At 57.6% G+C, this 22,181-nt stretch overlaps 1 protein-coding gene across 1 annotated transcript in view; it reads left to right on the forward strand.

Moving 5' to 3' along the window:
• The first annotated feature begins 384 nt into the window (after positions 1-384).
• C1QL1 (complement C1q like 1) overlaps positions 385-22,181 on the forward strand; it is a 70,870-nt gene continuing 49,073 nt past the window's right edge. The window contains exon 1 of the mRNA XM_084615725.1: positions 385-1,293. Coding sequence (XP_084471851.1) covers positions 472-1,293 — 822 coding nt within the window. The 5' untranslated portion in view covers positions 385-471. The remainder of the gene's footprint in view (positions 1,294-22,181) is intronic.

The following is a 22,181-nucleotide window of genomic DNA, read 5'->3' on the forward strand; positions in this document are numbered from 1 at the left end:
TAACCAGCTGCAGCCCCCCCCCCCCCCAGGGAGACATCGGCCCCCAGGAGAGCCGGACCCACCCCCCCCCAGGGAGACATCGGCCCCCAGGAGAGCCGGACCCCCCCCCAGGGAGACAGCGGCCCCCAGGAGAGCCGGACCCACCCCCCCCCCAGGGAGACAGCGGCCCCCAGGAGAGCCGGACCCCCGAGTCCTAGGGACACCCGGAGCTCCTTGGACAGACCCAGAGCCGCTCACAAAGCGGCGAAGGCGACTCCTCCCCGACCAACTTTCCGGGCGGGGGGCGGGGCAGGGCCGGCCATCCCGCTCTCCCCCCCCCCCCCCGCAGGTGGCGGCAGGAACGGCTGGTGGCGAAAATCGAAGCGCTCCAAGCAGGGGCGCGACCAACCCGCCGCCCCGCGGCCAGCCCGCCCCGCCGCTCTTTGCCGGAGCCGGGCGCCCGGCCCCGCTGCGCTCCGGCGGGGGGGATCGATGGGCAGGGACCAGCCTCCCGCAGCTCCAGCCAGCAGACAGGCGGCGGGAGGAGACGAGCAGCCGGCCGCTCCGCCTTTGCTCCTTTCCCGTCCCGGGCTGGGGGCACCGCGCCGCGGTCACCCGCCCAGGGGACCCCCCGGGCCGCTGCCCCGCCCGGCGGCCCCGCCACCGGGCACCATTCCCCCGCCGGGGCGGCCGCGGCTGAGCGCGGGGAGGAAAACTTTGCTGGCGGCCGCGCTCGGCGTGGTGATGCTGCTGGCGCTGGTGATCCTCATCCCGGCGCTGGTGAGCTCGGCGGGCGCGGGCGGGCGCTACGAGATGCTGGGCACCTGCCGCATGGTCTGCGACCCCTACCTGGGCCGGGCGGCCGCCACCGCCGCCGCCAGCGCCCGCCCGGAGCCCGAGCCCCCCGGCGGGCCCCCGCCGCCCTCCACGCTGGTGCAGGGGCCGCAGGGCAAGCCGGGCCGGCCGGGCAAGGCCGGGGAGCCGGGCCCGCCGGGGGCCATGGGCCCGCCCGGGGCGCAGGGCGAGCGCGGCCCGCCGGGGCCGCCCGGGCCGCCCGGGGGCAGCGGCGCCTTCAGCACGGCCACGTACAGCACCGCGCCCCGGGTGGCCTTCTACGCCGGGCTCAAGAACCCGCACGAGGGCTACGAGATCCTCAAGTTCGACGACGTGGTGACCAACCTGGGCAACAGCTACGAGGCGGCCACGGGCAAGTTCACGTGCAGCGTCCCGGGCACCTACTTCTTCACCTACCACGTGCTGATGCGCGGCGGGGACGGCACCAGCATGTGGGCGGATCTGTGCAAGAACGGGCAGGTGGGTGCGGGGCGCCGCGGCCCCCCGGGGCAGGGGGGGGGCCCCCACCCCCCTCCCTCGGCGAGGGCCCCCCACCCCCCTCCCTCGGCGAGGGCCACGGGGCAGGGGCAGCCCAGCGCCCCGAGCGGTGGGTCCGGCTCCTGCCTGGGAGGGCCGCGTGGCTTGCGGGTCTCCAGGCTCCCATGGCTGAGCTGGGGCCGAGCCCAGGCCAGGGAGCTGGAAGTTGCGCTGGAGAATTTATTTTTAGACCGAGTCTTCCGCCCCACCCCCCAACAAAGTTTCTGTTCGAAGAGCGGGGCGAGAAGGGTCCCGGGGTTGGTATGGGAGGGGGTCTCTGGGCGGGGGTCCCGGGGCTGCAGTGGGGTCTCGGGGCGGGGGTCCCGGGGCTGGTATGGGGGGGGAAGGAGTCTCGGGGCGGGGGTCCTGGGGCTGCAGTGGAGTCTCAGGGAGGTGTGGGGCTGGTCCGTGGGGGGGGGGGGAAAGGGGTCCCAGGGCTGCAATGGGGTCTCAGGGCGGCGGTCCTGGGGCTGGTGGGGGGGGGGAAGGGGTCTTGGGGCTGGTGTGGGGTCTCCTGGCTGGGGAGGAGACAGGCTGGGCTTGGCCGGGCTCTCACAGGCGGTGGGTTTCAGAGAGCGGCAAGGCCCTTCGGCCAGCTGGTCTCTCCCTGGGTTCGCCCCCCCCCCCAGCCCGGCCCCTTCACCCCTGGGGGTGCGGGTGCATGCGGGATGCTGGGGCGTTGTTTGGAGGGGAAGAGTCCGCGAAGGGAGCCCTGGCCCCGCTCCCAGCCCCCGGGGCGGGTGACTGCGGGCACCACCCGAGGGCTCCTGCCCGACGGCCGCTGGACAAAGCGGCCAGCCGATCTGGTGCTTGCGGGACCCGCCTTGCGCCTGCCTCGGGGCCGCGCGGTGTCTGATTGTCCGTCTGGTCCCGCTGTCTGTCCCCCTGGGTGGGCGGATCCCGAGCTCCCTGCCTGGCTCGACGGTCCGGTCTCGGAGGAAGGGCTGCGGCCATCGTCCCGGCTGAGGCCTCAGGTGCGAGGAGAGAAACTTGTGCTCCACTTCCCTCCCGCAAGCCTCTCCCGGGCTGGCTGCCCCGAGCCTGGCTCCGCGCCCCGGGGCGCAGCGGGCGCTTGGAAGTTCACCAGCTCGGACACACCCTGTGCTGGGGCCCTCCCGCCTCCCACCCCAGGGAAATTGCCAGGGACAGAGGGGCTGCGGGATCTGGGGCCTTTTTACAGCGAACGGTTGCACCCCACTGCTTATTCAATTGGCCATTGCGCATGAGCAGCTGCCTTTCACAAGGCTCACCTGTGGGGTGCGATGAGTTTGGTGGGTCTCCGGTAGCTCCTGGCAGAGGGATGTTCACTTCACCCAAACCACAGCTGCCTGCTGATGTACAGAGCCAGCGCTGCTCAGGCCAGAGGGGAAGGCCGGGATCCTCTGGTCTGGCCTCCTTTGTTAGAATATTTATTCATTCACCTGACGGTAGCACCCCCGGGTCCCAGCTGAGATCGCGCCCCATGGTAGAGGCGCTGCGGACAGAGTGAGAGACAGACCCTGCCCCACCTAAAGAGACAAAGGATAGGATGAGAAACAGGCACGGCCATTTGCCCAAGGTCACACTGCCAGAGCTGGGACTAGAACCAGCCTCACCTGCCGGCTATCAGTGCACTAGCCACTGGAGCCCACTGCCTTCTGTAAACCAGCAGAGGCACTGGGCAATTACAGCCTACACATCCCCATCTGTACAACGGGGGTAATAGAACCCTGCATTGGCAAGAGCTTGGCAGCCAAGGAGGAAAAGTGGCACGAAAGGTTATTTCTTCTTCTTGCTGCTACATTATAGATTGTTGTATTGACTCCTGGATTTGCTGTCCCAGGAGGCCAAAGGACCAGCGGGACCATGGAAAGTGGAACTTAAACCCAGACAGGGGTTGTGGGCTGGGTGCAGGAAGGCCTGGGTGAGGGTCTCCGGCCTGTGTTACTCAGACATCAGCCTGGATGATCAGAATGGTCCCTCCTTATCTCATGGGCAGCATCCCATCAGCAGGGGCAGTGTGTGCCAGCCTATGAGGCACCAGCTCTGTGCATACACAGATTTTATCAGTCTCCACGGCTGCCAATCCAGCACCTTTTACCAGGGCTAAATTCCCTTCACAATGTTAAGGCTTATTCATTCCCTCCTGCCACCCTAACACTGAAATATTCTTCACAGGGGTTTACTCCAGCACCTGGCAAAATGTCCTCTGCTCTCAGCCACTATCGGTGTTCTGCCAAGCTGCCACGCTCCACCCCAGAGGTGGCTGCACACTGGTGGTGTCCCCAATTTGTAAGGCTCCTTGAGATTCCACTTAGAATGCCCTGCAGACCTCATAGAAATGTCAAAGGCTATTTTGTGCACTGAAATCTACCTTCCTCTCCACCGTCACTAGAATCCCTCCCTTCCAAAGAAAACTGTCTGTGATTTAATGCACAGATCATCAGCTTTAATAATGACTTTCCTGTCACACCTTAAATGTCACCTGAGCTTAATTTTTGTCGGTGTCACCCGCTATTGTAGTGGAGCAGTCGTGCCACCATCATTAAGGATGAGTCTCAGTGATTCATTTGTAGGAGAGGGAAATCTGAGAGTCACACCCTCCCCTTTGCGACGTGCCCTGGGGCTTTACATATCGACCAACTTCCATCCAGGGAGCAGGCTTTCTCCTCTAGTCTTTTCCCTGTAGTTCCCATTATCATTTGCTAAATGTGGGCCTGATCCTGCATGCCCTGCACCCCCCCACTCCAAGGAACTCACAGTCTGAATGGATAAGACAGAGACAGGACAAGAAGGGAAACAGAGGCAGAGAGAGGGCAGTCACTTGACAAGGTCATTGAGCACTCAGAGCCAGGAAGAGACCTCAGCACTTGCTGCCCTGTTCACTGGGCCATGGTCCCTCCCTGTGCTCCCTTCAGACAGCCCCTCTTGTCAGATACTTTTCCTCTGTTAGCAGAACACAGCGATGCTCGGCCCAAACTTGGGTTCCCGTGTCTGGGCTCAGATGTGCAAGGTGCTGAGCATGCTGGCCCCAGCCCACCAAGGCACTTAGCAGGTGCCTAACTGGAAGCATGTGAGTCGTCCTGTTGAAGCCAATGCCTTGAGTCATGTAATTAACGTTAATCATCTGCTTGGGTGGTTTGGAGCCACTGTGCTTAGCAGGCTCACGTGCCGTCTGACAGATAGGATGTATTCCTACCCCCATCTGCTCGGGCGAGGTTGGCCGCTGACTGCAGTGGGGACAGGATCTGGCCAATGTTACCTGTGTTTTCACCCACGTTCTTACTGGAAAATTCCCCCTGTTAAAAGCACAGCTAGCCAGCACCGACTTCAGCACTGCAATTGGGCAGCCGGGGTCCTGGGGCAGAGTGGGAATATGGAAATCGTTAAATGAGAGACGTCTACTTGTGGGGTTGCTGCATTATGTGAATAATAATAATAAGTTGGGAGTAATAGAAATGGCTTTTTTCCTATTCAAAGTTTTATTGTCCTTACACATCCCTGATGTGCCCCTCTTGGCTGCGTCCGCCTGTTAGCCGATGTGTCAGGATGCAGTCGAGACTGCAGGATCATCCATAAAGCTACAGGGTGGGGGTTTCAGAAAGGCCGACCAGAGACAAGCGTCAACATCCCAGGGGCTTCAGGCACTGAACTCCCTTCAACTTTGCTGGAAGATCCCAGCCCTTGTCGGTAGTTACACATTTCCTCCCTCAGGATTAACTTCTGCTCCCTATGGGCCCTCAGCGGCTCCCATTGAAATCAATGGGAAAACTCCCCTGAACTCCGGGGGCACGGGATGAAGGCCAGAGTCAGCCCTGCACCTGGCCCCAGACCTCTCTCTCCCGCTCAGTTAGAGCCTGATCCACAGGCCGCTGAACACGCAGGAGGCTCTTGACTGACTGCAGGGAGCTTTGGATCCGGCTCCTGAACTCTTGTTGTTTCCTGCACTCACGTAACCAGCTGCAGAGGTCTCAAAATGGTGGAGGGCTGGATCCTGCTGACACTGGTTTACTTGAGGGAAGCCCCTTCTAGCTGCTAGAACTTCCCATCCCCGCAGGGTGAGGCTGGCTGCTGGGTGCGGGACGACCCCAAGTGCTCTGGCTGGAGGCAGGACAGCAGCAAGGTACATGCGTACGGCCCAGGGGAGTCACAGGGTTCAGCACGTGCTTAAAGTGAAATGTGCAGATCCATCTCTGCTCCTGAAGTGGGGCCGAGCTTGGTGGTTGTACTTGCAAGGCCAGGCACTCACAGATGAACAGAGTAAATAAAATCCATTTGTGTGTCTCTGCAATCCAGCGCAATCGCCTTGTAGCTGTTGATAACGGGGGTTGGGACATGCCAGTCTCCAGGCCCCGCTTACTAATTGCGAACCCAATCTAGCTGTTACAGTACTTATCCAAGACAACTCACAGGGGCGGCAAGTGCTCTGGGGGTGAACAGTGCTGGCTAAACGATCACTGGGACGAGCACTTGAATGGAAAATGTGACTAAGACACTTTCAAAGAAAAATTCGCAGTAATTAGTTTTCCTATCTAAAAGAGGCAAAATCTCCTAAATGGGAACAGAAGTTGGGGGTCAGTGTTGGAGGCCCCTAGCTCCATATATCCAGAATGGGATCCCCCCTCCCACTCCAGCCCCAATTATAATGGTGTGTGAGAGAATGAGTGAGAAGGGGAGAGGGAGTCAGGACTCCTGGGTTTTATTCCCATACCTAGGTGGGTTCATGATTTGTCTACTTGGCTGCATTCCTTTTGAACTGTAATACCCAGGTCTCAGAGCAGCGGGCAGGGCAGTCCAGTGGTCAAGGGCGTGGCCTGGGTGTCAGGACTGCGGGGTTCCAGTGATCACCACCAGTGGTTGCAGTGGGGAATAAGAACTCTTGGATCCTATTCCCACTTGTTTTCTGACCTTGGGAAAGTTCTTTAACCTCTCAGCACCCCCCCTGTGAAATTGGGTTTTCCCACTGATCTGCCTCCCCCTGTGTTGTGCGGCCAGACTTGGGACTGTCTGTGATGTGCTCAGCTGCGGGGGCCGAGGGAGAGTGGGAATTCTTACCCAGGGTGGGTGGGCGAGGACTTCTCTCTCCAAGGGAGAGCTCTCTGTTGCAATGGGAACCTCACTGTGACACTCCTAATTACCCAGATCATTCCCCTGGATTCCCTGTGATAGCATCTGTTGGACAGGAGCCCACATTAGAAAGAAAGAAAGTTCCTTTGGAGCAAAGTGCTGCTAATTACTGATGACATGTTTGGAATCCATTGTAAATCGCCTGATCCTGGGGAAGGAGGGGGCCGGGGGGCTGTGGAGCCATTGATTTCCTGTGGCTCTAGCAGGCCGGATTCTGCCCACCTTGCACTTTGCAGAGGGGGAAGGCAGCTGGAGATATTCCTGGCACGTTTCTGAGCCAGGCTGTCTGTGGCCCCGAGACACCGCTGAGCAGCCTGCTTCTCACCACAGTGATTGGCCCAGCCCTGTGTTTGGATGCTTGGCTCAGCACTAGAGCACCCAGAGTCCCAGAGCTCCCCCCAGCCACCCAATGGGCTGGGCTGGGCTCAGCGGCTAAACCCAGAGGCTGATCCACATTGTTTTTGGCTTGGTCCCTTCTTTGCAAAAGCCTCATGTTGAGCCCTCGGGGCTGATGTTGCTCCATGGAGGTGGAACCCTCCCCCCATTGACTAGGAGAGTGCAGGATCAAGCCCATAAGCTGGGGCTCCCCGTTATGCATTATAGTCCCGACTCAGCAAAGCACACAGGCAACACCCCATTATAAACACGCGCTAAAATTCATGGGGACTTCAGCCCTCCGCATTCCCCTGCCCCCTCAGCCTGCATCCTGCCCCCCACATTCCTCTGCCCCCTCAGTCTTCCTCCTGCCCCCCACATTTCTCTGCCTCCTCAGAGTTTCCTGCTCCCTATCACTGTGCCCTCCATGCTGCCCCCGCAGCCCCATTGCAGGCACCTCCACATTCCCCTGCCCCCTTCCTAGCTCTTCCCTTTGGGCAGCTTGTGGCTTCAGCCCTTGTGACAGTCATGGGAGATGGCGACCATGTTGGATAAGGGTGACAATCGGTGAAACCCCTTTAAAAAGCCCTGGGCAGGTGGTGAAGGGGCAGACGCTCAGGACAGTGTCATGCTGCAGGCAGAGGTGCTGGAACGAGGGGTGCTGGGGGCTTGAAGTGGTTTCCATCACATGCTGCGTTTACAGTTTGGTTCAATGGCTCTCAGGCCCCCACTCTACACATTGTCCCAGCACCCCGGCTGTGGGGGCAGCTAGGGAGACCCAGCGTAATGATCCCCGGTGGCATTTGGCCTGGACGCAAAGGGGCTGGGATCTTTGGTGGCGAGAGGGATGAAGGGGCAGATACGAATGCAGAGAGACCCCAGCAGACCCCAGCCCTGCTCACGCAGCCTGAGCAGCTCCTCTCCATCCTGCTGAAAACACTGAGTGGGGGGCCCAGTTGTCACGGAGTGTGGGGGAGTTCAGGCCCTGCACCCCTCTTCCTGAGATTCACTGAGACTCTCAGCCAGCCAGTAAAACAGAAGGTTTATTGGACAACAGGAACACAGTCCACAACCGAGCTTGTGGGTACAACCAGGACCCCTCAGTCAAGTCCTTCTGGGGGAGCAGGGAGATTAGACCCCAGCCCTGGGGTTCCCTGTGTTCCTCCACCCAGCCCCAAACTGAAACTAACACCCCCCCCCACCCCCAGCAGGCTCTCTCCTGCAGCCTGTCTTCACATTCCTGGGAGAGGTGTTACCTCCCCCTCCCCCTCCTGGCTCAGGTGACAGGCTCTCAGGTCTCCCATCCCCAGGGCACATTCCCAAGTCAACACTCCCCCCTCCCTGCTGCTTCACATCCTCACATCTCTCCCCCCTTGGAGACTGAACTGAGCGGGGTCACTGACCAGTGACCTGGGGAAGTTCGGGGCCCCCTCTCCGGGACAGCGCATCTGCTATCAGGTTGGCACTTCCCTTCACGTGGACCACGTCCATGTCATAATCCTGCAGGAGCAGGCTCCATCTCAGGAGCTTGGCGTTGGCTCCTTTCATCTGGTGCAGCCAGGTCAGGGGAGAGTGGTCGGTGTACTCGGTGAAGTGTCGCCCGAAGAGATAGGGCTCTAGTTTCTTGAGGGCCCACACCATGGCCAGGCATTCCTTCTCGATGGCCGCGTAGTGTTGCTCCCGGGGTAGTAACTTCTTGCTCAGGTACACGATGGGGTGTCTCTCCCCCTTTTCATCCTCCTCCATTAACACCGCTCCCAGTCCCGTGTCTGAGGCATCGGTGAACATCACAAAGGGCTTGTCAAAGTCTGGGTTTGCCAGAACTGGGCCACTGACCAGAGCCTCCTTCAGCGCCCGGAAAGCCTCCTGGCACTGCTCGGTCCAAACCACCTTGTCTGGCTTCCCCTTCTTGCATAGCTCAGCGATGGGGGTGGCTATGGCGCTAAAGTGGGGCACAAATCTTCGGTAGTATCCTGCCATCCCAATAAAGGCTTGGACCTGCTTTTTGGTGTGGGGAGCAGGCCAGTCTCTGATCACCTCCACCTTGGCTGGTTCCGGCTTTAGGCAGCCGCTCCCCACCCAATGGCCCAGGTAAGATACTTCAGCCATCCCCACCTTGCACTTCTCCGCTTTTACAGTCAGCCCAGCCCCCTGGAGTAGGTCCAGCACTTGTCTAACCTGGGACACGTGGTCCTCCCAGGTCTGGCTAAAGACACAGATGTCATCAATATACGCCACGGCAAAACTCTCCATCCCCCTCAGTAGCTGGTCCACTAGGCTCTGGAAGGTGGTCCCTTGAGGCTGAAAGGCAGGGTCAGGAACTCATAGAGCCCCAGAGGGGTGATAAAGGCTGGTTTCAGCCAGGCATCTGCATCCAGGGGCACTTGCCAGTAGCCCTTTGTAAGGTCCATGGTGGTAAGGTACCGAGCTCCTCCCAGCTTGTCTAGGAGCTCGTCCGGCCTGGGCATGGGGTAGGCATCAGATACAGTGATGGCACTGAGCTTCCAACAGTCCACACAGAACCGGACCGACCCATCCTTTTTGGGGACCAGCACCACCAGCGAGGCCCAAGGGCTGGCCGATGGCTGGATCACCCCCAAAGCCAGCATGTCCCGGACCTCTCTTTCCAGGTCCTGAGCAGTTTTCCCTGTGACTCAGAAGGGGGAGCATCTTATCAGCGGGTACGACCCCGTCTGCACCCAGTGGACAGTCAGATTAGTGCGTCCAGGCTGGTTGGAAAACAGCTGTCGGTATGGATGCAGCACCCCCCTGACCTCAGCTTGCTGGGCAGGGGTTAGCTGATCCGAGAGGAGAATTGTTTCCAGGGGGGAACCAGCTCTGGTCCCAGCGAATAATTCTACTAAAGGGTCATCTCCCTGCTCCTCCCACTGTCCACACATGGCCAACACCACATTCCCCCTGGCATAATATGGCTTCATCATATTCACATGGTACACCCGGCGGTGGTGCACCCGGTTTGACAGCTCCACCACATAGTTTACCTCATGGAGCTGCTTGACAACCTTGAAAGGGCCCTCCCAGGCGGCCTGTAGTTTGTTCTTTCTCATGGGGATGAGAACCATCACCTGATCCCCGGTGGCATAGGCACGGGCCCGTGCCCTGAGGTCATACCAGACCTTCTGCTTCCTCTGGGCTCTGGCCAGATTCTCCCTGGTCAGGCCCATGAGTTCAGCCAGTCTCTCTCAGAAGATCAGGACATACTCCACCACTGACTCTCCATCGGGAGTGGCCTTCCCCTCCCATTCGTCTCTCATCAGGTCCAGGGGACCCCTCACCCTCCTTCCATATAACAGTTCGAAAGGCGAAAATCCGGTAGACTCCTGGGGCACCTCCCTGTACGCGAACAGCAGGTGAGGTAAGTACTTGTCCCAATCCTGCGGGTGCTGGTTCGTAAAGGTTTTCAGCATCATCTTTAGCATCCCATTGAACCTCTCCACCAGCCCATTGGACTGGGGGTGATAAGCTGAGGCCCAGTCGTGCCGGACCCCACATTTCTCCCACAAGCACCGGAGCAGGGCCGACATGAAGTTGGACCCTTGGTCTGTCAAGACTTCCTTGGGGAACCCCACTCGGCTGAAAATGGTCAGGAGCGCATCGGCCACGGTGTCTGCTTCAATGGAAGCTAAGGGCACTGCCTCGGGGTAGCGGGTGGCAAAATCTACCACCACCAGAATGTATTTCTTCCCCGACCGGGTCGTCCTGCTGAGAGGCCCCACGATGTCCATGGCCACCTTCTGGAAAGGCTCCTCTATGATGGGCAAAGGTCTCAAAGCCGCTTTCCCCTTGTCCCGGGCCTTCCCCACCCTCTGACAGGGGTCACAGGATCGGCAATACTGCCGGACCGTGGTAAAGACCCCGGGCCAGTAAAAGTTCTGTAGCAACCTCTGCCGGGTGCACCGGATTCCCTGGTGCCCTGCGAGGGGGATGTCATGGGCCAGGTACAGGAGCCTGCGGCGATACTTCTGGGGGACCACCAGCTGCCTCCTGATCCCACAGGACTCTACTTCCCTTGTGGGAGCCCATTCTCGGTACAGGAACCCCTTCTCCCACAGGAACCTCTCCTGGCAGCCTCTCCTCACGGTCCGTACCACACCAAGGTCGGCCAGGTCCCTGAGCTTCCGCAAGGAGGGATCTTTCCTCTACTCGGCCTGGAACTCAGCGGCTGGGGAAGGGACGGGGCCCGGTTCCCTCTCATTGGCCGGGTCTGAGGCCACAGCCTCTCTGAGCCGTGCCCCTCGGCGCTCCCTCCCCACCAGGGTAGGGTCCTGCGCCTCCGGTGTGGTACCCTCCCCGAGGTCAGGGTGCAGTGCCCCTCGCCGGCTCTGGCTACGGGTCACAACCAGGGCGGTCTGGGGCTTGCTTGGCCAGTCCTCTAGGTCTCCCCCCATCAAAACTTCAGTGGGCAAATGGTGGTGTACCCCCACATCGTTGGGGCCCTCCTTGGCCCCCCATTTCAGGTGTACCCTTGCCACGGGCACCTTAAATGGGGTCCCGCCCACCCCCGTCAGGGTCAGGTAGGTGTTGGGCACCACCCGATCTGGGGCCACCACCTCGGGCCGGGCCAGCGTCACCTCCGCGCCCGTATCCCAGTATCCATTGACCTTCCTCCCATCCACCTCCAGGGGAACAAGGCACTCTCTCCGGAGGGACAGCCCTGCGCCCACCCTGTAAACCGAGCACCTTGAGTCCAGAGCCTCCAGCCCTCTGGCGGAGCTGGCCTGGGGTACTCTTCCCTCCGGGGCAGGTGGTAAACTGGTAGCCCCCCTTGCCTGGGTCATCTGCCCTCGTCCAGCTGGGTCCCTACCCAGTTAACCCTGGGTAGGTTGGGTCTGCTCAGTCTGTCCCTGAGCCCGGGGCACTGGGACCGTACGTGGCCTCTCTGGCCACAGTGATAGCAGCTCAGGTCACGTTGGTCCCCTCGAGCGGGTCGGAGGGGCCCGACGCCAGGCGTTCCCCTTTGGAGGGGGTTCTCCCTATTTCCCCCTGGGAGGTCCCATGGTGACTCTCTTTCTGCATCAGGGGGGGCCCTGTTCTTTTGGGACTCCTCCCGGCTACCCCCTGACCGACTGTTCACAAATTCGTCGGCCAGCTGCCCTGCGTGCTGGGGGTTCTCGAGCTTTTTGTCCACTAACCACAGCCTCAGGTCGGAAGGGCACTGATCATACAGCTGCTCCAGTACGATTAGGTCAAGCAGGTCCTCTTTAGCTCGGGGCCCAGCTGCCCACTTGCGGGCATACCCCTGCATCCGGTTGAGCAGTTGTAGGTAGGTGACCTCAGGTGTTTTACGCTGACTCCGGAACCTTCTCCGGTACATCTCGGGGGTCAGCCCAAACTCACGCAGCAGGGCCTGTTTGAACAGTTCATAGTCCCCTGCCTCTGCCCCTGTCATCCGGCTGTACACCTCCACGGCTTTGGGGTCCAGTAAGGGGGTGAGAAACTGGAGCCTGTTTGCAGGGTCAACCCTGTGCATCTCGCAGGCATTCTCAAAGGCCATCAGGAAGCTATCTATGTCCTCCCCCTCCTTCCGCTGGGCCAGGAAGCACTTATCAAAGTTCCTTGCCGTCTTGGGTCCCCCCACACTCACCGCAGCCGGGGCCCCACTGCTCCTCAGCCTGGCCAGCTCCAGTTCATGCTGTCTTTGTTTCTCCTTCTCCTGACGCTCCCTCTCCTTCTCCTGACGCTCCCTCTCCTTCTCCTCCTGCTCATGTTGACGTTGTTTCTCCTCATGTTGACGTTGTTTTTCATGATCCTCCAGCTTCCTCATTTTCATCTCCCTCTCCCATTCCAGCCGCATCCGCTCCAGGGATGGGGAGCTCCGCCGGGAGGATCCCCTGCTGGCTGCCGGGGTCAGGGTGCCCTCGCTATTCGCTGGGCTTCCCCCAACCCCTCCCCCAGGCCTAGGTAGGAAGGGTCTCGGGATGTCCTTGGCAGCAGTCTGACCCCTCCCAGCCCCGTCAGGCCCCAGGGCCCACACTGCGTCCGCCGGGCAGCTTCCCTCAGGGACAGGGATCGGGTCATCCAAGCGATCCCTCTCCTCCAACTGGGCAATCAGCTGTTTCTTGGTGGACCTCCCAATGCACAGCCCCCTCTGCCTGCACAGCTCCACCGGGTCACTCTTAAGGCGTTTAGCGTACATCTCCCTGCTGGCCACTCGCGGGCCGGGCAGCTTTCTACGGTTTCCAGGAAAAGCCCCTAGTGTGCCAGTCCTTCTTGAGGTCACCACCTCTTTGCCAGGGTCGAGCTGCAGACTCCTCCGCCCCTGGGACTGCTCGCTGCAATCCCCCGGGGGACCCTGTTACTGCAAAAGTCCTTCTCTCTGGTCACACACTCCCAGGGGTTAACCACCCCCTGGAACCGTCTCTCTCTGACTCTTCAGCACGCCCGGTCCCTGTCAATCCCCCTTCGTTTTACTGTTCCCCAGTCACTTACTGCAGGAAGCGCCGTCCACGGGGTGCAGTACATCCCACCGCTGCCACCAGTTGTCACGGAGTGTGGGGGAGTCCAGGTCCTGCACCCCTCTTTCTGGGATTCACTGAGACTCTCAGCCAGCCAGTAAAACAGAAGGTTTATTGGACAACAGGAACACAGTCCAAAACAGAGCTTGTGGGTACACCCAGGACCCCTCAGTCAAGTCCTTCTGGGGGAGCAGGGAGCTTAGACCCCAGCCCTGGGGTTCCCTGCGTTCCTCCACCCAGCCCCAAACTGCCAACTAAACCCCCCACCAGCAGGCTCCCTCCTGCAGCCTGTCTTCACATTCCTGGGCAGAGGTGTTACCTCCCCCTCCCCATCCTGGCTCAGGTGACAGGCTCTCAGGACTCCCACCCCCAGGGCACATTCCCAGGTCAACACTCCCCCCTCCCTGCTGAGTCACATCATCACACCCGGGGCTACCGGGACTGGGCTGGAACGTTTCTAATTGAACCAGGCACGTGGGGCTGATAGGACGGTCCGGCAGGGCCTGGGGACACCTCGCCACTCACCCCTCCTGCCTTGTTACAGACGTGTAGCAAGGAGAAGGCTGAGGGGCTGAGACTCTGAGCCAGGAGGGGCCTCCTCCTTCCACTAATTGGGAGGAAATGGAGCGTGGGCATCCCAGGTCTAGCGGTCAGCCCGCTGGGGAGAGCCGCAGCTGCCCCCAGAGTTGTCACCGGAGACCTGATCATGCGGAGTGCTCAGCACACTCCACTTGGGGTCCAGCAGATACCAGCACCTTGCAGGATCTGACCTCGCAGGCCTCTTCCTGCAGCCTGTGCCCACAGCCCTGCCCCACACTGCCCCATGGAAGTCTGTGACATCATGCACAGGCAAGGGATGTGGCTGGGAGTAAGAGCTGGAAAGGCAAGGCCCTTTGGACCCCAGAATGGCATCTGGGAGCGAGGGGGTGGCCTGTCACAGGACAAGCCCCTCCAATCCTCTGGCTCTCTGGGCATGTCACCGTGACACTTTGTTCCACAAAGCTCCTGCCCAGAGGAGGCTGCAGGTGAATTGTTCTAGCTTGTAACATGCAAAAAACCAAACCAGAACCAAACCAAACCTGCTCTTTGATATTTAAGTTTAATTTCCTCTGACAAACCCCAGCTCAGGGGTTGCTGATCTGTCTCTTATTTAAACTGCATTCCCACCGCAGGGCTTCCTCCCTGCCCGTCATGTGGGAATTTGCCTCTTGAGAGGAAAACACCATCCTCTTGAGATAGCTGGTTGGTGTGTATTCCCGGGCGCTCTCATGCTGCGTTGCGGAGGGCTATGGAAATACCTGGGCAGAGAGATTCAGCTTCCGCTTTTTAGTTATCATTATGATTTTTATGGTGTTGCAGTGGATTTTAGTGCACTGCCCTGGGACTGTGCTATCCCGAGTGTCTGCAGCATTAAGCAGACAGGAATATGCAGCAGGAAATGCAATCCAACCCACTGTCCAGGGATTCGGGACCCCAGCGCTCTAGGGGTGCTAGAGATCCCAGACTGTTGTGCAGAGAGAGCTCTGGATTCCAAACACCCCAGATCCAGGGACTCCAGAGTTTTACTTTCAGACTCATCTTTATTGCCAAGCGCTGGGAGATACTGTGCGTGTGAATGGCACTACACGGATAGAGCACACATTGCTGTGTGGTTATTGAGCTCAGTTTGGGAGACTGTTGTTTAACCGCGAGGAGCACAGTGGGGATTCCGGGCATTAGGGGCTCAGAGAGTTGGGAGCAGGTTGGATGTTCTAAAGCCGATTGTTTTGCAGCACTCATTATGTAATGAATCACAGCCTAGCCATGTATGGTACGTCTACACTGCAATAAAACACACGCACACACAGCTGACTCTGGCTCACAGGGCTAATTGCAGTGTAGATGTTTAGGCTCGGACTGGAGCCCAGGCTCTGGGACCCTCCTCCCTCGTGGGATCTCAGAGCCTGAGCCCAGCCCGAGCCAGAACGTTTAAGCTGCGGTTTTATAGACCTTCCGCCTGAGCCAGAGTCAGCTGACCTGGGCCAGCCATGGGTGTTTTATTGCAGAGTAGACCCACCCTTAGGCAAGGATCAAACCTGGCGCTGTTAGCTCCAAAAACACTGGACTAAAGCAGCAACCCTTTTGGCTGTGAGTGACAGCTGCTCATCCCACTGAGACTGGCCCCGAGAAGAAGCAGGATCAATGTGCTAATCCAATGTCTTACCCTGTGGCCAGTCCCTTAACTCAGGACCTCACAGGTGCCTCCGATCGCACAGTGACATGGCCATCTGTGCGTGCACCACTTTCTCCGTGCAAAGCAAACCCAGGTGCAAACGGCGCTGGTGCATGTGATCACCATGTTACACAGGCAGCCGTGACACGCACACATCTTGTAGGAGGCTCCTTGGGAAAGCCGGTGACAGTTTCATGGCAGGAATCTGAAGGCACAGGAAGTGTGCAGCCAGCTGGGTGTGTATTTTCTTGTGCACAGATCAGGGTGCACATGGAGATTTGTGAGTGAATTTCGCAGGGCGGACACTGAACACGATAATCTGTGGTCAGCACAACCCCAGATAGTCTGTGCTCCGCTTTTTATTACATGGGAAGCAACACTCTGCGGCCGAGTCACCTCGCTCCGGGGGCAGCAGCTAGCGGAGGGCGTTCTGCTCACCGGACACTGGGGCTGAAGGAGTCTCATCTCTCAGTGCTTGCGGCCGAAGCCGAGCCTTAGAGCCCAGTGATAGATTCTGGATGTTTGAGCGTCTGTAATCATCCCAGAATGAATCAGCTACTCATGTGTTCAGCTCTGAATCCCCAAGTCTTCAGGGTTTAATCAGTGGTTCTTGTCTTTCATAGATAATTATGGGTCTTAGGTGTGGAGCCCTTTCTTAACGGGGCTCGGTCAATTTCATTTCACGCCAAAGTACCTGACCCACCACGGCCTTACTCCAGCCTTATGAAATCAGTGGAGTTACGCTGGCATAAAACTGGAGGAATGCAGCAGGGAATGAGACTAGAGATGTAGGTATTCTTAAGTGGGGAGGGTTGCGGGGGTACAGAGTGTAGTGTGACTAGCAGTGTTTTGGTGAATTCCTTTTAATTTCAAAACATACAAAATATTTTTGGATTTGACTCTTCTGTAGCATCCTGGAGACAAACGTAACCAGAGCCTATCTGGACTAGTGCATCAGAACCAACAAGTGAAACTTGCTAGAAAAAATAATTGAAGCCCCCTAATCTGGTTTCCAGTGTTGCACACCCCAAGGGTTCAGACATCATGAGGCAGAACCCCCAAAACCATGAAACTGACTTCAAATCACGAGATTAAAAAAACAACACCCCAAGCTGTGGGGTTTGTTGCCAGCTGGTGTCTGAGCCATTAGGGGACACCTGGGTTACATTTTTGAGTTTTTCCCTGCAACCAGGAAATGCTAGAAACTTTGAAACAAACACCAAATATCACAAGTCTTGTGATGAAAATGGTGGGAATTGGCAAGGCCAAGTTTTCCCATTTCAGGCATCATCCGATTGAAATGAACAATGATCACGAGCACAGAGAAGTCAATCAGCTTTTAACTTGCTTTCAGATTTTGCCCTCTAAGGCCCAGCCCTGCGAATACTGAAGTGTGTGAGTAATGTTACTTGTGACCGCAATCTAACTGAACCACTAACCCAGGAACCAGATTTCAGAGTAACAGCCGTGTTAGTCTGTATTCGCAAAAAGAAAAGGAGGACTTGTGGCACCTTAGAGACTAACCAATTTATTTGAGCATGAGCTTTCGTGAGCTACAGCTCACTTCATCAGATGCATACCGTGGAAACTGCAGGGAGGAGGTATTGTTTTATGATCTCTGTGTGTATATAAAGTCTGCTGCAGTTTCCACGGTATGCATCCGATGAGGTGAGCTGTAGCTCACGAAAGCTCATACTCAAATAAATTGGTTAGTCTCTAAGGTGCCACAAGTACTCCTTTTCTTTTTTTAATCTAACTGAAGTCACTGAGACTTCCCCAGGGTGTGAAACTCTCCCCAGGCCTAAGGGTCTGTCTGGTCAGGACCGAAGGGGTTACCAGTCAGACCAGTCAGGAGATTTTGTTTTAAAGAGGGGAGTTTTGATTTTGGTGGTGTCTCTTTCAGGCTCTTCTTTGTCCTAAAGGTCAATAAACCCAGAGCAAGGCTTTGTGCAGGACAGAGCTTGCGGCCATTGCGATTTTCCTCCATTGACCTCAGGGGGCTGAGCAGAGAGTGGGCCAGGGCAGATTGGGCCTTTGAGGCACAGTTTCCAGCGAGCTTGGGGCCAGGTTCTCACATGCGCGGCACCCCCAGCTGGTTCCCAGCCTTCCCACGACCTCAGCACCTCCTGGTCGTGCAGTGTGCTGAGCTCCTCTGACAATCTGCCTCTAGATGTGGGTGCTGAGCTGCTTTGACAGGGCCAGCGCTCTGCCCTCAGCCGCGCTAGCCCCTGAGCTCACTGGGGTGGCACTATCAGAGCGGACACCATCCCTCGTGCCTTGTGTCTAAGCCATACCGATGCCCCTGTAGGCCAAGGCTCCCTGGCATCCCTCCCCGGCAAACGGAAGGGTTATCTGCAAACAGCTGGGCAGGAGCCAGTCCACTGGCATTTGGGTGGCAGCATTTGCAGACGACAGAGAATTCTTTGGGGGGATGAAGACAGAACAGACGGAGGAAGCTCAGGGGGGCCGAACCCAGTTAGCCGAATGGTAGATGAAATTCGAAGTTGACAGATGGAAGTGAATGCACTTTGGGCAGGATCATTTGAACTGTTCGCACAGTCTGCATAGACCACTTGGCTCAGGGCCCTGGGCACCAGCATGGGCAGCTTTGTGAAGGCCTCGGCTCGCCGCCCAGCTGCAAAGGGCAGCAAGCACGATGTATAAAGAATGGGCTAGAAGAATGATACTGGGAACAACTGTAATGTAAGTGTATAGCTCAGTGCGGGGCCTGCACCTGGCATCCTATGCCTGGTTCTGGGCACCCCATCTCGAAAGGGCTGAACGGAAATGGAGGGGTTCAGAGACAGGCAACGGGGCGGACGATCTCCGTCTAACGAGAGAGTGATGTTCCTGGCACTGATGTACCCTCCAGCGCTGGCCAGGACCAGACAGGATACCACAGAGTAAACGTCCCCCTGGTCTGACCCACTCTGGCAGTTCCTACACCCCTAGTTACTGCAGTAAAAGGGGTGGGGTAGCCCTGCGCTCTAAAGGGAATTCTGGGTCTGAAATGAGGGGTGTCCCTTGTAAAGGGAAGAGGCTCAGAGACACAGGCAAGGCTGTGAGGACCTGCTGCTGTTGGGTGGGGAGGATGGGAGAAGATCGGGGTTTCTATTTACAGAAATGAGGGTGGAGATCAGATTCTGGAAGCACAGCAGAGGCCACCTGGAAGTTTCCTTTTGCCTCAGTTTCCCCACATGCAGCGAGGGGATCATGCTGCTGTCCTGCTTTGAGCTCAATGGATGAAGAGGGCTAGATAAGGGCCAGCTGTTTCCATTGTTCCCTTTGCTTCCTTGGTATCAGACAATCCCCGCTCCACATGGCAGGCTGCACCGTCCCCATACAGAGCACCCTCAGCCAGTCACATCTGCTGCAGGCATGGGCCGCATCTTGGACTTCCCTGGAGCTGGGTCCTCTTGCACCAGGGCTGAGCTTGGCCTGCCCTGTTCGCATGGTGGTTCTTTCCTGCAGGAGAAAGGCTCGCTCGCCAAGCAGGTTTGGGGGCGGGGAAGTGCTGCGTTTTGCAGGACTGGGACTGAGGAGCTAAGGGGAATATTAGAGATGGCTCGGCCTCCAAATAAAAGCCCATCAGGCGCTATCCTGGAATGAAATATTCATGAACAACTTCAGTGGCAGCCTCTTTGGAAGAAAGATGCTCCTTGTTCTATTGCGTGGCAGGGTGGGATCCGTGTGAAGTGCCGGCGAACGAACACGCAGCCCTCGGCAGGGCAGGGTTGTGTAATACTCACAGAAGCTGAAGGCGAAGGGTGAGCGTAGCCAGCCTGGGCGGGGGGAAAGGGGGACTAGAAATAAGGGACGGCACTCTGCGCGGTGCTGAGCAGCTCGGTGAGGTGCTGGGAGCCTTTGGATCCCGCAGGAGTCGTGGGAGCTGGGGGCAGTCACGGGGAGGGGGTCGCAGGAGATTTCATTGCCCTTACCTGCTGGGGGACTTGGCAAGGCAGTGCCCCTCCCCACAGCGCTTTGGTGCAGGGCCTGGCTCTCCCCTGTCTGTGCTGCTCCCGGCACCCGGGGCCTGATCTCAGCTGGGGCCTCCAGGGGGTGCCGGTCAATAGCAATAGTCGCCTTAGCTCCAGCAGCTCATTAGCACGGGCTGGCCCTGATGCCGACCGCCTGGCAGGGCAGGACAGAGGTGTCTTTCTTGCAGGGTCCCCGTGCTATTCAATGGGTGGGGGCCAAGGCTCCGGGGCTGTGTCCGGGAGAGCCAGGGAGGTTCCTGGGGATGGCAGGTCATTCAGAGACACCCTCTCATACAGGCCACGGCCCTGCCCAGGCTGCACAGAGATGGTAGATCCCATGGGACTCTGATGGCCAACTCTGCTCCTTGAGGTCTTCAAACTACAATTTGAGGACTTCAATAGCACAGATATAGGTGTGAGGTCTTTTTTAGGAGTGGTGGGTGAAATTCTGTGGCCTGCATTGTGCAGGAGGTCAGACTAGATGATCATAATGGTCCCTTCTGGCCTAAATATCTATGAATCTATGAATCTATGATTGCCCTCTCCCCACAGCCACTCAGATTGTGATTGATTGTGGGCCAGGGCCCCAGGCACTGCACAGACACAGAGTGGAGAGACGGGCCCTGCCCCAGAGGGTTGGCAGCCTGAGTAGACGAGAGATACCAAGTGGATGCAGCTGGGGGAGCGCAGGGGCACACTGAGCCAGTGCCGGCCAGCAGGACAGGCTGGGGGCTCAGCACACCAGCTGCCTGACCTCTGCCCTGCACGCCCCGATGGGCAGCAATCCAGTTGGCGGTGCTGTGTGCACACAGCTGGGTGCGAGGGGTGAGATAAATGGCTGATGAAATGGCCTTTAGATCCAACAGCAAATGCTACTTGTCCAGGAGAGCAGGCGATTAAATGCTGGAAGCGCAGGGGGGCGGGGGTGCTCAGGGGTTGTAAAGAAACTTTGACCTGAAGTTTGGAGCCAATTGACTTCTATGACCAGGAGGCAAAGGGCCAATGAAAACTCAAGGGCTTCTGAATCCAGAGGGCTCGGGGGGAGGGGAGTAGATTGCAACCCGGCCTTATCTCCAGGCTGGGCAGAATCCGATGGGTCTAGTTTATCATTTTGCGGGGTATTATCAATGTTTATTTTTAAGCATTTTTTATTTTTATCAGTTCAAATTTTCACAGCTGTAGGACACAGGGAGGGTCGGAAGCTAATTATTCAAGAGAATATTCTGAGAAGCCCAAAGTTAAAGCTTTATAACCCTTAAAACACCAAGTGCCCAAACAGACAAAGTAAATATCCATAATCGAACCGCGGGAAGTTGTCAGGCAGCATTTCTCTCCCTTCGCCTCTCTGGGGTCAATTTCTGTTGTTATCAATGGAAATAGATTTTCATGGGTGTGTGTGTGTGTGGTGAAATCCAGTTCCCCACATTTAGCAATACAAATCAAGTCCTTTCAAGCCCATTTATCCTTATCCTTAATAGAGGGGTGCAGCTCACTGAGACTAGAAGTCACAGCGTGCAATGATCTTGCTATTTTGATCCAATTAATGGAATGTATGGACCCAAGCCTGCAACGCAGCCTGCTGGTGTGGATCAAGCTGAAGCACTGCATGCTGGGAACTGTAGTCTCTGTGGATCAGATGAAGATGTGGGCAGTCACAGTCCAACCTGTAGGACTCCCATGGGCCCTGGATCACATCTGAAACCACAGGCATGTCCCCTATATGACTAGAGAAGATTCCTGTCCAGTCGTTGCCAGTGGCACTAGTGAGTGATGATTGTACAGGCTCTACCTAATCCCCCTCGGTGTGACCAAGGCTTTGCTTCTCCTCGCTCCTCTGAGTGAGAAAAGTGTGCGTGTGAGAGAGTGAATCAGAGAGAAAGAGATTCTCCTGCTGTTTACGCTTTAGGGATCTGTTGCATTTGCCCCGTGCCTAGGAGAGGTGACTTGGTGAGGTCTGTTACAGGAGTGGGCAGGCAGGGCAGGCGACATGCAGGAGGGCACAGTAGGTGATCACGACGGTCCCTTCTAGACTTTGAGTCTATGACGTGCATAAGGCCCTTCATGGGGAGAAGATACCAGGTGTTAGAGGTTCATTAGTCTAGCAGACCAAGGCTGGAAGCTGAAGCCAGACCAATTCAATGAGGCATATTGTTTAACAGATGGGTGATTGGAACTTACTCCCCAGGGAAGTGGGGGATTTTCCATCGCTGGGTGTCTTCAGAGCCAGACTGGAAGATGCTTTAGCCAACACAAGGTTTTGGGCTCAGTGCATGGTAACTGGGGGAAGTGTACTGGCCTCTGCTGCAGAGATGATCAAGCCCAGAAGGGGCCATTAGACCTTCACGAAATCTGTGAGTTGCCATAGATTTTAGGGCCCTGTGACCTGCTTCTGTCCACGGTGTTCTGCAGTCTCAGTCGTGCGTAGGATTCGTCTTCCATGCCTGCCTCAAACTGTTGTGCAGCGTAGCTGTGCGCAACAAGCAGCTGCCAGGTCTCACCCCAGAGGTGGCTGCACTGCAGTGATGGCGAAAACATCAATCTTCCCCTATGTAGCTTGTACAGTCATTGAAATGCCTCCTGAAGTCAAACTGGCAGAAAGATGCTTCACAGGTGCAAGTTCATTATAGTCATTCATCATGGTAGCAGCTCAGGAGCTCTGACGTCCTGTGTAATTGCCAGACAGGG

This window comes from Lepidochelys olivacea (genome assembly GCF_965140295.1).
Source record: "Lepidochelys olivacea isolate rLepOli2 genome assembly, chromosome: 27".
Lineage (NCBI taxonomy): Eukaryota > Metazoa > Chordata > Testudines > Cheloniidae > Lepidochelys > Lepidochelys olivacea.